This window comes from Xenopus tropicalis, chromosome 1 (genome assembly GCF_000004195.4).
Source record: "Xenopus tropicalis strain Nigerian chromosome 1, UCB_Xtro_10.0, whole genome shotgun sequence".
In the NCBI taxonomy this organism is placed as follows: Eukaryota; Metazoa; Chordata; class Amphibia; order Anura; family Pipidae; genus Xenopus; species Xenopus tropicalis.
The window spans coordinates 148,310,719-148,323,129 of record NC_030677.2 but is presented as its reverse complement, the minus strand read 5'-3'; the positions used below and the strand labels follow the sequence as shown (position 1 = coordinate 148,323,129).

At 36.9% G+C, this 12,411-nt stretch overlaps 1 protein-coding gene across 2 annotated transcripts in view; it reads right to left on the bottom strand.

Annotated features, from left to right (window-relative positions):
• Positions 1-2,626: 2,626 nt before the first annotated feature.
• myo18b (myosin 18b) overlaps positions 2,627-12,411 on the bottom strand; it is a 281,470-nt gene continuing 271,685 nt past the window's right edge. For both annotated transcript variants that reach the window (XM_018090002.2, XM_018090005.2), the window contains exons 43-44: positions 6,521-7,719; positions 2,627-2,804 (exon numbers count right to left, since the gene is read on the bottom strand). In XM_018090002.2, the coding sequence (XP_017945491.2) occupies positions 2,791-2,804; positions 6,521-7,719 (1,213 nt within the window). In that variant the 3' untranslated portion in view covers positions 2,627-2,790. The remainder of the gene's footprint in view (positions 2,805-6,520; positions 7,720-12,411) is intronic.

Below are 12,411 nucleotides of genomic sequence, written 5' to 3'. Positions count from 1 at the left end.
CAGGTGGGGAGCAGGGAGAGCAGGGAGGATGAAGTCATTGTCCCCACCACATAATGACCACCGGAGCAAGAGAAGGGAGCACAGGCTAGGGGTAGGCAGGAGAGGTTTTGCCAGGCGCCCCCCAATCATTGTGCCCTAGGCAGCTGCCTCTTCTGCCTACCCCTAGTTCCGGCCCTGCTTACTCCTCTATAAGTATTAATTATCTATGTACTTCATTTTAACTACACTGGCACAAATCTTTGCTGATAGCAAAAATTTCTGTTAAATTTTTAACATTTAAGGGGAGATTTATCAACATTCAAGTGTTGTTTTTTCACGATTTGAGTTTTTAGACTTTTCAAACTTGCACAGCTCGAGTTATGGTTCAAAAACTCAAATGGCTGGTATTTATTAAGCCCAAAAAAAAAAAATTTTTAACCTAAAAGTTTGCGAGTTTCTATAGAAGTCAATAGGAGTGTCCTAGGCAAAGTCAAACCATATTTTCAATTTGAGATATTCATGTTTTTAAGTTTTATTCAAGTTTGTAATGTTAAAAAGCCTATATAGTTTTCTATTTTACAAAAAGATCACCAGTACCCAAGCATTCTGTATAATAGATCATAGCCACATTTATGTTATGGGCCCAGAAGGTGTGTAATTACTGTACACATAGCTCAAGCATTTGCATATTTCTATGTTTTGTACTTTGTATCCCTAATATAAAAAAAAGTTCATATTATAAAGGATTCGTGTCTCTCCCCCACAAGATAAAGTGCCTGATTCTTTCTTAATGTTTCCTTGAGGTTAACCATAAATACTCTGACTTTCATTTCTCTGTATTTGTTTCCTAAGAAAATATATAGAGTTTCTCATTTTAAAATATGCATTCATTCCTCATTCCTAATTTTAATGCTTTAGACATGAATGTTCAAGCAGCACATTTTATAATTTGTTGTCAGCTTAATTTCCCAGTCAATAACTTGGTGATAGCAATTAATAACTCCCATACTTCATATGGGGTGAGGGTATAATTCATTTTCTCTTTTATTTCTCCAAGCTTCTATAAAGGTGTTTCTGTTTAAATAGAGATTCAAACTTCTAGTTCCACCCAAGCAGTAATAGTATTACTTCCATAATCTTGTGCTCAGAAAGCAAGTAATAATGATCTGCAAGCATCGTATTTACAGTACAGGTATGGGACCTGTTATCCAGAATGCTCAGGACCTGGGGTTTTCCAGATAAGGGATCTATCCGTAATTGGGGATCTCCATATCTTAACTCTACTAAAAATCATATTAACATTAAATAAACCCAATAGGATTGTTTTGGCTCCAATAAGGATTAATTATACCTTAGTTTGGATCAAGTACAAGGAACTGTTTTATTGTTACAGAGAAAAGGGTAATTATTTTTAAACATTAGAATTATTTTCTTATAATGGAATCTATGGGAGAAGGCCTTTCTGTAATTCCAAACTTTCTGGATAACGGGTTTCCGGATAAGGAATACCATACCTGTAGAGTTAAGTTTGCTTATATAGTGTGGAATGTGATACTATTACAGTTGTAAAGGTTTTACTTGTACTAAAAACAAGTGCGTTTTGGGGTTAAGTCTTTAAAACAGTCCTTAGACCCCATAATTGGCACCTCTTTCCATATCTTCTATTGCTGAACTCCAAGTGTGAGAAATTGAAGTGTAACCTCTGGGCATACTACAAATAAAATAATAAAAAATGTATAATATATAAATATATGTATATAATATAAAAATGTATAATATGTAAAAACATATTATTATACCATTAATTAACACTAGTTAATTGCTGATCCCCCATGTCCCTCTATGATGGGGCAGCCGTATTTGTGCAGCAGGAGTCCATTAGCATTAGAAGCTATAACTGACAGTTTGACAAGGAAAAGCCAGGTTGGCAAAAGTCAGGTTTAGGAACTTCATATACTTACAAAAGTGGACCTATCAGGGATAAACAATCAGCATGACCTACAGTATAAGTAACTTTTTATGTACATTAATATTTTGAAGAGTAGTTTTTTAGTGTCAGTATCACTTTAATGGTAGTGTAGTCTTCCTATATCAACAAACAAAGGGCACAGACAACAAGAATAAAATTTAGATGATGTAATAGATATGTAATAGTACATATGACAACTGGCCTCATTTGAAGGAAGACATCATACTGCAACGTGCAGGAATGGAGATTGATATGCAGGAGGTTTACAGAGGAGTTGAGTTTAACCCTGTGTTTGTTTTTCCAAAATACTGGAAAACAGACAATATGCCGGGTACTGAATTTTTACTGTACAGTTACTTTGAAGTTCTATGACTACATATAAGCACAGAGCCTGCAAACTTGTGTCTATGTATAGTTACAGACATCCTTGTTTTACTGTAGTAGACTAACAAGTATGTCTCAACAATAGATTAACGGCCACATGTGAGTACCCTTGATTTAAAGCATACATTTTGATAACTGCTTGCTATTGAACAGTTCTTTGGTCCTTATAAATTTACCACTGTGTAATGCTAAAATGTCTTTGTAAATAATAATAATATGAAAAACTATTGGAAGGAACAAGAATATACAGGACCCATTCATGTCATTGTTGCAATTACACAGACAACACAGTAATTCAGTAATGTGAGAAAACTTTATTTGTACAAACCAAAACATGTTACAGATCCGTGTCCTCATTCCCCAGCTATATATTCATCTTTACAGCACCCTGTGAAGTTCAGCCTACAGTTCCAAGCAGTTTACAATATATTCTTCACCTTCATCTGGCTTGAGATCTCTCATTTCAGGGAGCCTGAACACAAAAAATAAACCTTTATTACCACAGAAAGTCATTACATGCCAGCCCTCAAACTGAGGCAGTTACCACAGCTAATCTTGGAAGGAGTAACAATTATAAGCGTTGCTTCATGAATTTGCTGCGGATGGAGATAAGACCATCAGAAGCTTTCATTACAGTTACAATTTAGTCATGGTGATTTTGGATCAAAGTTTGTTATTCATTAAATGCTAGCAAATTAATGGTTTGAAAATATAAAAAAAATATTCATGTCTACCTTAAAGGGAAACATAAACGTCTTTTTAATTTTCCTTCACATTTATCTAATGGAAATATACAGTAGATATACAATGACTATAGCTTTTATTAATACAGGTATTATTTGCCCTGGTTTTAGGTTCTGTTTTTTTCATGACATGACCAAGTGATTTTATATATTTATATATACACCATATTGTATTCTCATTATACAGGAACATGGCAAAATACCTGGAAGCAATTTGCAAACAACATGTAATAAAACAAAAAAAGGAAATGCATTTACAGGACAAAATAAAAATTGTAGATTTATTAAAGTACTAACGTTACATTTTCTTTTGAGAGATGTGAGAGAGTGAGAGAGAGGGATAAGGGACAGATTTCATTCTGATCAAGTCATTTAAATTTTAAAAAATGATTTCCTTTTTCTCTGTAATAATAAAACAGTACCTTGTACTTGATCCCAACTAAGATTTAAATATTCCTTGAAGGCAAAAAGATCCTATTGGTTTTAATTACTGTTTAAATGATTTTTTAGTGGACAGTATGGAGATCCAAATTATAGAAAAACCCCTTATATGGAAAACCCCTGGTACTGAGAATTGTACTGTAGATAACTGGTCCCATAGATAGATAGATAGATAGATAGATAGATAGATAGATAATAGCTAGATAGATAGATGATAGATAGATAGATAATAGCTAGATAGATAGATGATAGATAGATAGATAGATAGATAGATAGATAGATAGATAGATAGATAGATAGATGCCCATATATTGAAGGAAATCCATACTAACAGGTCTTATTTTTGAGAAGATACACCAAACCATGAAAAGAGATAGGTGGGGAGACTGAGTAATGTGAATTAAGAGTTATTGCTTCTTTTGCACAATGGCAATTACCTCATTTATATTTTCTGATCCATTTGAAGGAGTTGCAATCATGAGTTCATTAAAATTGGTGATCTTCTCTGTAATGTAGGCACTACTATTTTGAACATGCATTCAAATTAGAATTATTTCGAGCTTTTATAAGCTAATGCTTATAGTTTTTAAAATAAATTACATTTGTTTTAAAATCACATGCAACAGAAATGACATGTCTATTTAAACCTAGGTTGAGTCAAAGATAAATACATACTTTGAATATTACATCAAAAAAATAACCATCTAGTCTGCCTAAAGTACACTGTTTTTACCTATATATATATATATTTAGCCAGTGCAACTTCTAAATTGAAAAAATCATAAAAGTACTATTTAACATTCACATAAAGCTTTTTATTCAAACTATGTGATAGCTCTCAAGCCCTCAAGGAAACTACTGTACACAAAAGGTTATATTGTAGGAACAGCTATTTCCCATCACCCTCTCAGTATAGCGTTTCCTTTATATACACACACATTTTCATTCCTATTGTTGTAGTCATCGGTCCCTCTATTCCTTGCCTTCACATATGTGACCTGATTTGCTATCACTCCACCTCTCCCCTTTTCTCTTCTTTAAACTTCCCTGATCTGTTTTGTCATTGCCACCTTGTGCTATTCAAATGTTTTTGGTTTTTTTTTGCTTGTAAATTTTCCACAGAAGTCAAGAGAATAAGAAAAGCCTTTTTCCCCCTATGACCAATACAGTTTTACTATAGTAGCCTAATTTCACTACAAACTGAGCCTACAGTGCTGATTTATTGAATTACATTCTTACCAGAAAGCCATTCTGTAGCACATTTTGCCCAAACTGTCCTCCATAATTACCAAACATTTATCAATGGTGCAACTGGGCCAATGAGCCAGATCAAATCTGTGCATGAATGGCCACATTTAAACAAAATGATCTAATAGGGCTACCTGTGTGTTTTGTTAACTTTGATAAATATTCTTGGTACTTGGTGGATAACTATTTTTGGTGCAAATACTGTATGTAGCAAGGTTGATTTATATTACAGGTTATATTGGCAAAATAAGGAGACATACTCCAGATTTTTATTGTGGAAAAAAGTGAAGATCTTGTGATTATCTATCACCTTTAGCCCTGTTTTCTATTATTTGTTAAATGACTTTTTCCAGCTCCGTACCTACATGAACTGCATGCCTGTGCTGACTGAGTGAAAGAATTGTTGGCTAATGAAGCATATACAGTCGAATGTTTTTTTTTATCAGCCTGCTCGTGATAATGAAAAGATTTAATGAAATGGACAAAGAAATGAAAATATCATTCAGGAAGTTTGCTGACTGGTTTCATAATGCAAATAAATATTTCTTTTAAAAAAGCATTCTCCTTTCGGCCTGGCTATATTAACCTAATAACCACAGTCATTATACAACCTTATAATGTATGTAATTCAGTGTTGGTACCTATGAGCCAATATCTTAAGACCTGTGTCTACCCGTCCCCATCTACATACATTGTAATGCTTGCAGGCAGAGCCTCCACTATCTTGTGGCACATTTGCCACTTCAAAGGGTGGTTCACCTTTAAGCTAACTTTTAATATGTCCTATTCCTAGCAACTTTTCTAGCATTGTATTATTTATTTTTTATATTTGCCTTCCTGTTCTATATCTTTCGAGCTTTCAAATTGGGGTCACTGACCTAAAAACTAATGCTTTGTGAGATAACAATTGTATTAGTATTGTTACATTTATTCCTTATCTTTCTATTCAGGCCCCCTTTCACTCATATTCCAGTCTTGCATTCAAACCACTGGCTGGTTGCTTAGGTGAACAAGACCCTAGTAACCAGATAGCTACTAAAATACCAAACTTAAGAGCTGCTGAACAAAAAGCTAAATAACTGAAAAACCGCAAACTGTCTCAGAATATCATTGTCTATAACATACTTAAGTTAAATTAAGGTTTGTTTTACTGTTCTCCTTGTCTGTTCTATTGATATGCATACCACTACTGCCTATACAACCCGTGTTATATAAATACATATAAACCCAATACATGTAAAGGAAATGTTTCCCTCAAAATGTTAAATATACTGGAGACAGTTAATGGGCAGAAAATAACCTATATATGAACAGGTGTCTAATTGTCCTTGACACTATTTAAATTATATCATATATACTTGAGCTACTTTAGAGATTTTCCCAGATGAGTTAAAAGAGTTCATGTCAATATATGTCAGGAAAATCAGCTGATCAGATTCACTTAGCAGTTGATTGGATCAAAAGCTGACTTTTGTTAGCAGTAATGAATTAGATATTGATTTTTTACAGACTTAACATAGTTTGAACTGGGCGTCGGAAGGACATACCGTATTAATATTGTTAATATTTGACCAAGGAACTTGCATTTAAATGTTAACGTGTCCTATTAAACATCTGTAGAGTCTTCGCTGTACTAATACATTAATGCATATTCTGTAATACCAAGCATTAGAACTACATATTATTTTTTCATGCATACAATCAAGTTTCATAAATTACAAATGAAATGTGTTTAAAAAATGTGGTTTCTGTTTACCTTGTTCTTCTTCGTTTTTTCTCAGATACTTCCTCATTATACTATTTACATCATCTTCCCTGCCTTCTGCTTCAGGCCTTTTACTTTCCTGAGCCATTTCCGAAGTCATTGTTCTCCCAGAATGGCCTTCTCCTTCTAGTCTTTGACTATGCGGCCGCATTTTTATGCTGTCTGCACTTTTGCAAGAGATTACTGAACCAGAAGATGATGATGAATCAGAAAGATTGCCAAGATCTTCCCTAGTGAATGGACTTTTCTTTAGTGCACTTTTTAAGCCACCAGAGGAGAGTTTCTGATCGTTTAAAGGCAGGTCTCCAAAATGAACACTCAGTGGCCTCTGTCCTTCTTTTCTATCCCTGGAATATTTTGATATATTTTGAACTGATTCAGCCTTTCTAAGAGCTGGTAGGATGTCCTCACCATCATCTGGTAGTTTCCTCTCATAACTGAGGCTTGGTAGCTTGGTGTGGTAGCTTAAACTATCATCATTATCCTCATCTATTAAGCTGGAAAACCGTTTATTTTGAAAAACAATAGGTTGCTTCCCAAAATCATTTTCTGTAGCTTCTTCCAATGGTGTTTCAAGACATTTTCTCCAGGGTTTCAGTATTGAAGGAACACTGTCTTCTCCTAAAACTGATGACTGTTTGATGCCTACATTGCTATGAGGATTTTGAAGAGACTCACAGGATCCAAACTTTGCCATTCGTTTAATTGCCGGTGACAAAGTGGGGTTATTGCTTTCTGATGGCAAGCAGCGAAGACTTGCTGAACGCATTAACCCTTTGCTTGTGGAAGGTCTCTCATCTGAAATCTTCCCCAATGTCAGTGAGAGCTCATCATCATCATCATTATTCAGGTTTGTGCAGCGCCTAAGAGACGAAGCACCAGTTGTCCTGTAAATAGGCAATGAAGAGGTATCTTCTAAAACAAGGGATGCTTGATCTTTTTCAGCAGCCCTTTTCTTTCTAAGCTCATCCAAGAAATCAGAGAGAGCAGAGGAAGATCTTGAAAATGTATCTTCGGTTTGTGAAGTAAATTTTCGATTTAGTGTTGGGGTTATGTTGCCAGCCTTAAGATCAGGTTGTTTTGCTGTGTTCTCAGATTCGACAGCTGTAACATTGCTTCCGTAAAGTTTTCCTCTACTACTTAGTGACGAACTAGGCCTACTTATATCTTCATCTTTCATTTCCTTCAGCCTGCAAAACAAAAATAATTCAGGTAAGTTAACTGCTAGCTGATGACTATGATAACAGTTTATAATATACAGGATTAAAAAACCAGCCAACATACTGTAATTGTAATAAAAAGCTATAAATATAGTGTAGTATGGCCCTGAGGTGATGGGTAACATTTTATAACAGTAAAGTCGGGATTCAGGATTCAGGGCTTAGGGCTCGTAGTTCAAAGCTAGATTTATAAATGGTTTTCTCCTTTAAACTTTCTGGGGTATTTTGATAAGAGTTTGGGCAACTTTTTCATGATAATTGAAAGACTGTGACATATCTGACCCTAGTTTACAGATCAAGTACAAATGCACTTGCTCAGAAAAAACAGTTGTATGACATGATGAGGTTAAATTGGAACAAATTAGTTCTCCTTAGTAAGTTATTTAAATTCCTGTTATATGTAGGGGTCTCCATCATAAAAAAAGAAAGGAAAACCTCTTCAGATTACTGATTTATTCATGAAGCAACAGGTAGTGTGAAGTGTTACATAGTTACATAGGGTTGAAAAAAGACCAGAGTCCATCAAGTTCAACCCATCCAAGTAAACCCAGCACACCTAACCCACACCTACCAATCTATACACTCACATACATAAACTATATATACAACCACTAATACTAACTGTAGATATTAGTATCACAATAGCCTTGGATATTCTGATTGGTAAAGGCATTAACAGTATCTGCCATTACCACATCTCTAGGAAGGGCATTCCACAACCTCACTGCCCTTACCGTGAAAAACCACCTACGCTGCTTCAAATGGAAGCTCCGTTCCTCTAATCTAAAGGGGTGACCTCTGTTGCGTTGATTGTTTTTATGGGAAAAAAGAACATCCCCCACCTGCCTATAATCTGCCCTCTAATGTCTTTTCCAGAGAAAACAACCCCAACCTCGACAGTCTAACCTCATAGATTAAATCTTCCATCCCCTTAACCAGTTTAGTTGCATGTCTCTGCACTCTCTCCAGCTCATTAATATCCTTCTTAAGGACTGGAGCCCAAAACTGCACTGCATACTCAAGGTGAGGCCTTACCAGGGACCTAAAAAGGGGCAAAATTATGTTTTCATCCCTTGAGTCAATGTCTTTTTTTATACAAGACAGCACTTTATTTGCTTTAGTAGCCACAGAATGACACTGCCTGGAATTAGACAACTTGTTATCTACAAAAACCCCTAGATCCTTCTCCATTAAGGAAACCCCCAACACACTACCATTCAGTAGATAGTTTGCGTTTATATTATTTCTACCAAAATGCATAACTTTGCACTTATCAACATTGAACCTCATTTTCCAGTTTGCTGCCCAGTTTTACAATTTTGTCAAATCACTCTGCAAAGCAGCAGCATCCTGCATGGAACTTATAGTTTTGCACAATTTAGTGTCGTCAGCAAAAATAGAAACAGTACTGTCTACCTTCTGTGAGGTACTGTATCAAACGCTTTAGCAAAGTCCAAGTAGATGACATCAACTGCCATTCCAGCATCGAGGTTCCTACTCACCTCCTCATAAAAGGCGACTAAATTAGTCTGGCAAGATTGTTATGCATAAAACCATGCTGGCACAAACTTATAGTATTGTGAACTGCAATGTATTCAAGTACCCTATCCCTTATTACCCCTTCCAAAAGTTTTCCTACTACTGATGTTAGATTAACAGGCCTATAGTTTTCAGGCTGAGAACGGGATCCCTTTTTAAATAACGGCACCACATAAGCAATCCGCCAGTCTCTCGGCACCATGCCAGACCTCAACGAATCCTGAAAAATTAAGTGAAGAGGTTTGGCAATCACAGCGCTCAGCTCATTTAATACCCTGGGATGAATCCCATCCGGTCCTGGACCTTTGTTTACCTTTACATACTCAAGTCTCTTTTGAATTTCTTTTGTTGGCCTATGTCAGATTATGTTATTAGAGACATAAGAGGTAAGTAGAAATGATACATAAAAAACAAGGTATGGGGTAATAGAGAAATGGAGTGGATGGCTCGAGAACTGTAAACTTAAAACATGCTCACTAATCTAGGTAGGGTAACTACGAAAGGGGGGAGCTCTAGCTGATGGAATTTGATTTTCAATCTGATGCTATGTTTACTTGGCTTGAATCAAGTGTGTAATTAACATAAACAGAAAAAAGTAAAATAAAAAAGAACAGTAGCAGCAAAAGCCTGAAGTTTTTTTTGTTAATATAACTTTACAGTGAATGTAAAATAAAAAAGGACAAATTAATTGTATGTCTTTATAGGCCACATAAAAATAATGAAACAGTGGTTCAACTCTTGTAACCATTAGAAAACACTAATAATCGTTATAGAAACCAAATCTAGGAAGAAAAGGTAAAAAAAAGAAACTGCGGATAATTTTCTGTAGCAGTATTTTATCCAGAAAAGAGAGTCTGTTGAACCTAGTGATATTTTACAATACATGGCCATAAGCAGTGCAAGTGCACAGTGACCCCCTTCCACTGAGATATACAGATTGTACCTTAAGTGAAAATCATCCCAACCCCTTTTTCCTACATAATGCATTCAGCTCCCTAAGATCACAAGTCACAATTTTCTGAAAAGCGCCTATTTTGATGTTACCATGACTTTTTTTGACACACAACAAATTTTTCTGCAGCAAATTTTCATGGAAATTTCGCGAAACAATTTGCCAGTGGCAAAATGCGGAAATTCGCTGCGAATCCATGCCTGACAAAAAAATTCACTCATCACTAATTATTTGTCTATATGATTAACTAAATGCTATACCCTGGCCCAGGGTGCAAAACTGCAAAATAAATTGTATCACTTATATTAGGTAGTGATGTGAAAGTTTAAATAGTCTTAACCCTTCAGGAGCCATGGATCTTTCTGTTGACTGTATGGTGTAGTCCCCAGGCATTAGTTTAAGGGTATTATTTATCCATAGTCCTATAGTTCCCACGATTCAAGTTGCTTTAAATATCATAAATAGTGATGAGCGAATCTGTCCCGTTTAGCTTCGCCATAAAATTCAAAAAACAGCAAGAAAATTCCCGAAGCGGCGAAAGCTTGCAAGGTAATCTAGAAGTCAGCGGTAACTGTCCTATGCAAAATGTAATTCAAGTTTTTCAATTTCTTTTTTTTTGAGCCATTAAAAATGCTAAGTAAAACACAAACGTAAAGGAGAAGTAAAGGCATTTTGGCATTTTACTGTCAATAAATTAGCCACATTAGTGCCACCTAGAACTCTATATTTATTCTGCAGAAAGCATTACCATACCATACCTGATTAAAAAGCCCTAGAAGCTCCCTCTGTTTGTTTAGGATAGCAGCTGCCATTTTAGCTTGGTCTCAGTAGCTTCCATGCTGCAGCTCTAGCTGCTGGTAATTCAGGTTACACATTCTTATGGAAGGGGGAGTAAACTCTTATGCATTCTTATGGGAGGGGGAGCAAAAAAATGGGAGAAGAAGACGGAGATAGCTGCTCAAACTCACGCCCGTGCCCTAAAGGAGCACTTCTGACACAGTGCTCTTGGCTGTATTTACATAGACCTTTCTGATAAAGCTTACTTAGGGGCGGGGGCGTGGCCATGCTGTTGTTCTGAGCAGACGCACATCTTCATCGCTCCGTTACCGGAGGACTCGCTAAGCCACTAAGCTCACAAAAATAACAAGCCTACAACAACAAATCGTAGCCATCTGAGCTAGTAATTATGACCCGAGGCAGCAAAGCTAAGAAAGTCCAACCACAGGGTAAGATACCCGGAACCCCGCATAGGCGGCCTACCTCTTCCCACAACGACAACATGGCGGATGGCGCCAATTCATCTCCTATGGCATCGCCACAATCTGAACAAGAATCCCCACCAGCAGATTCCGACCCGGAAACTCAACTGCAATACTCGGGAGATTCAATCCTAATTAGCAAGTTCAAACGCCTACTCCAGACCGAACTAAATACGGTAGCTGCAAAAATTACCGATCACGTCACTCAAGAGATACGAGACTTAGGCCAACGTACGGCAGCAATTGAAGACAAAGTCGATGACCTGATCAGTAAGACCGCTGAGCACGACATCCAGCTTGCCCAATTAAAACGACAACTTACCGACATGCAAGATAACTTGGAGGACCAAGAAAATCGGTCGCGCAGAAATAATATTAGGATTCGTGGTCTCCCCGACGTTATACAAAACCTACAGGAGGAAATACCACAGCTCCTAAAATCTATAGTCCCGGACATAACAGACTCTCAACTACTCATGGACAGAGTCCACAGGGCCCTCGGTCCCAGACGGGAGGGAGCCCCACCGAAAGATATAACCGAAAGATATAATTGCGCGGCTTCATTACTACTCAACGAAAGAAGCGATAATGTCTGCCTCCCGAGCCGCTTCCCACCTGGAATACAAAGGCCATCAATACTCCATTTATGCCGACCTAGCCGCACTGACAATTCAAAAGCGTAAGCTCATGAAACCAGTACTCACCATCCTGACCTCTCATCGGATCCGCTACAGATGGGGATACCCATTTAAGCTAACATTCATGTTCCAAAACCGCCCGTACTCAGCGACGACAGCGCAAGAAGGCCTAGAACTCCTAACTCGACTAAAGCTACAACAACCAACCCCGACCACTCCTAACACTACTCCCAGGAAAAGCTCAAGCGAAAGGTCCATCTCACCACTCTGGCGT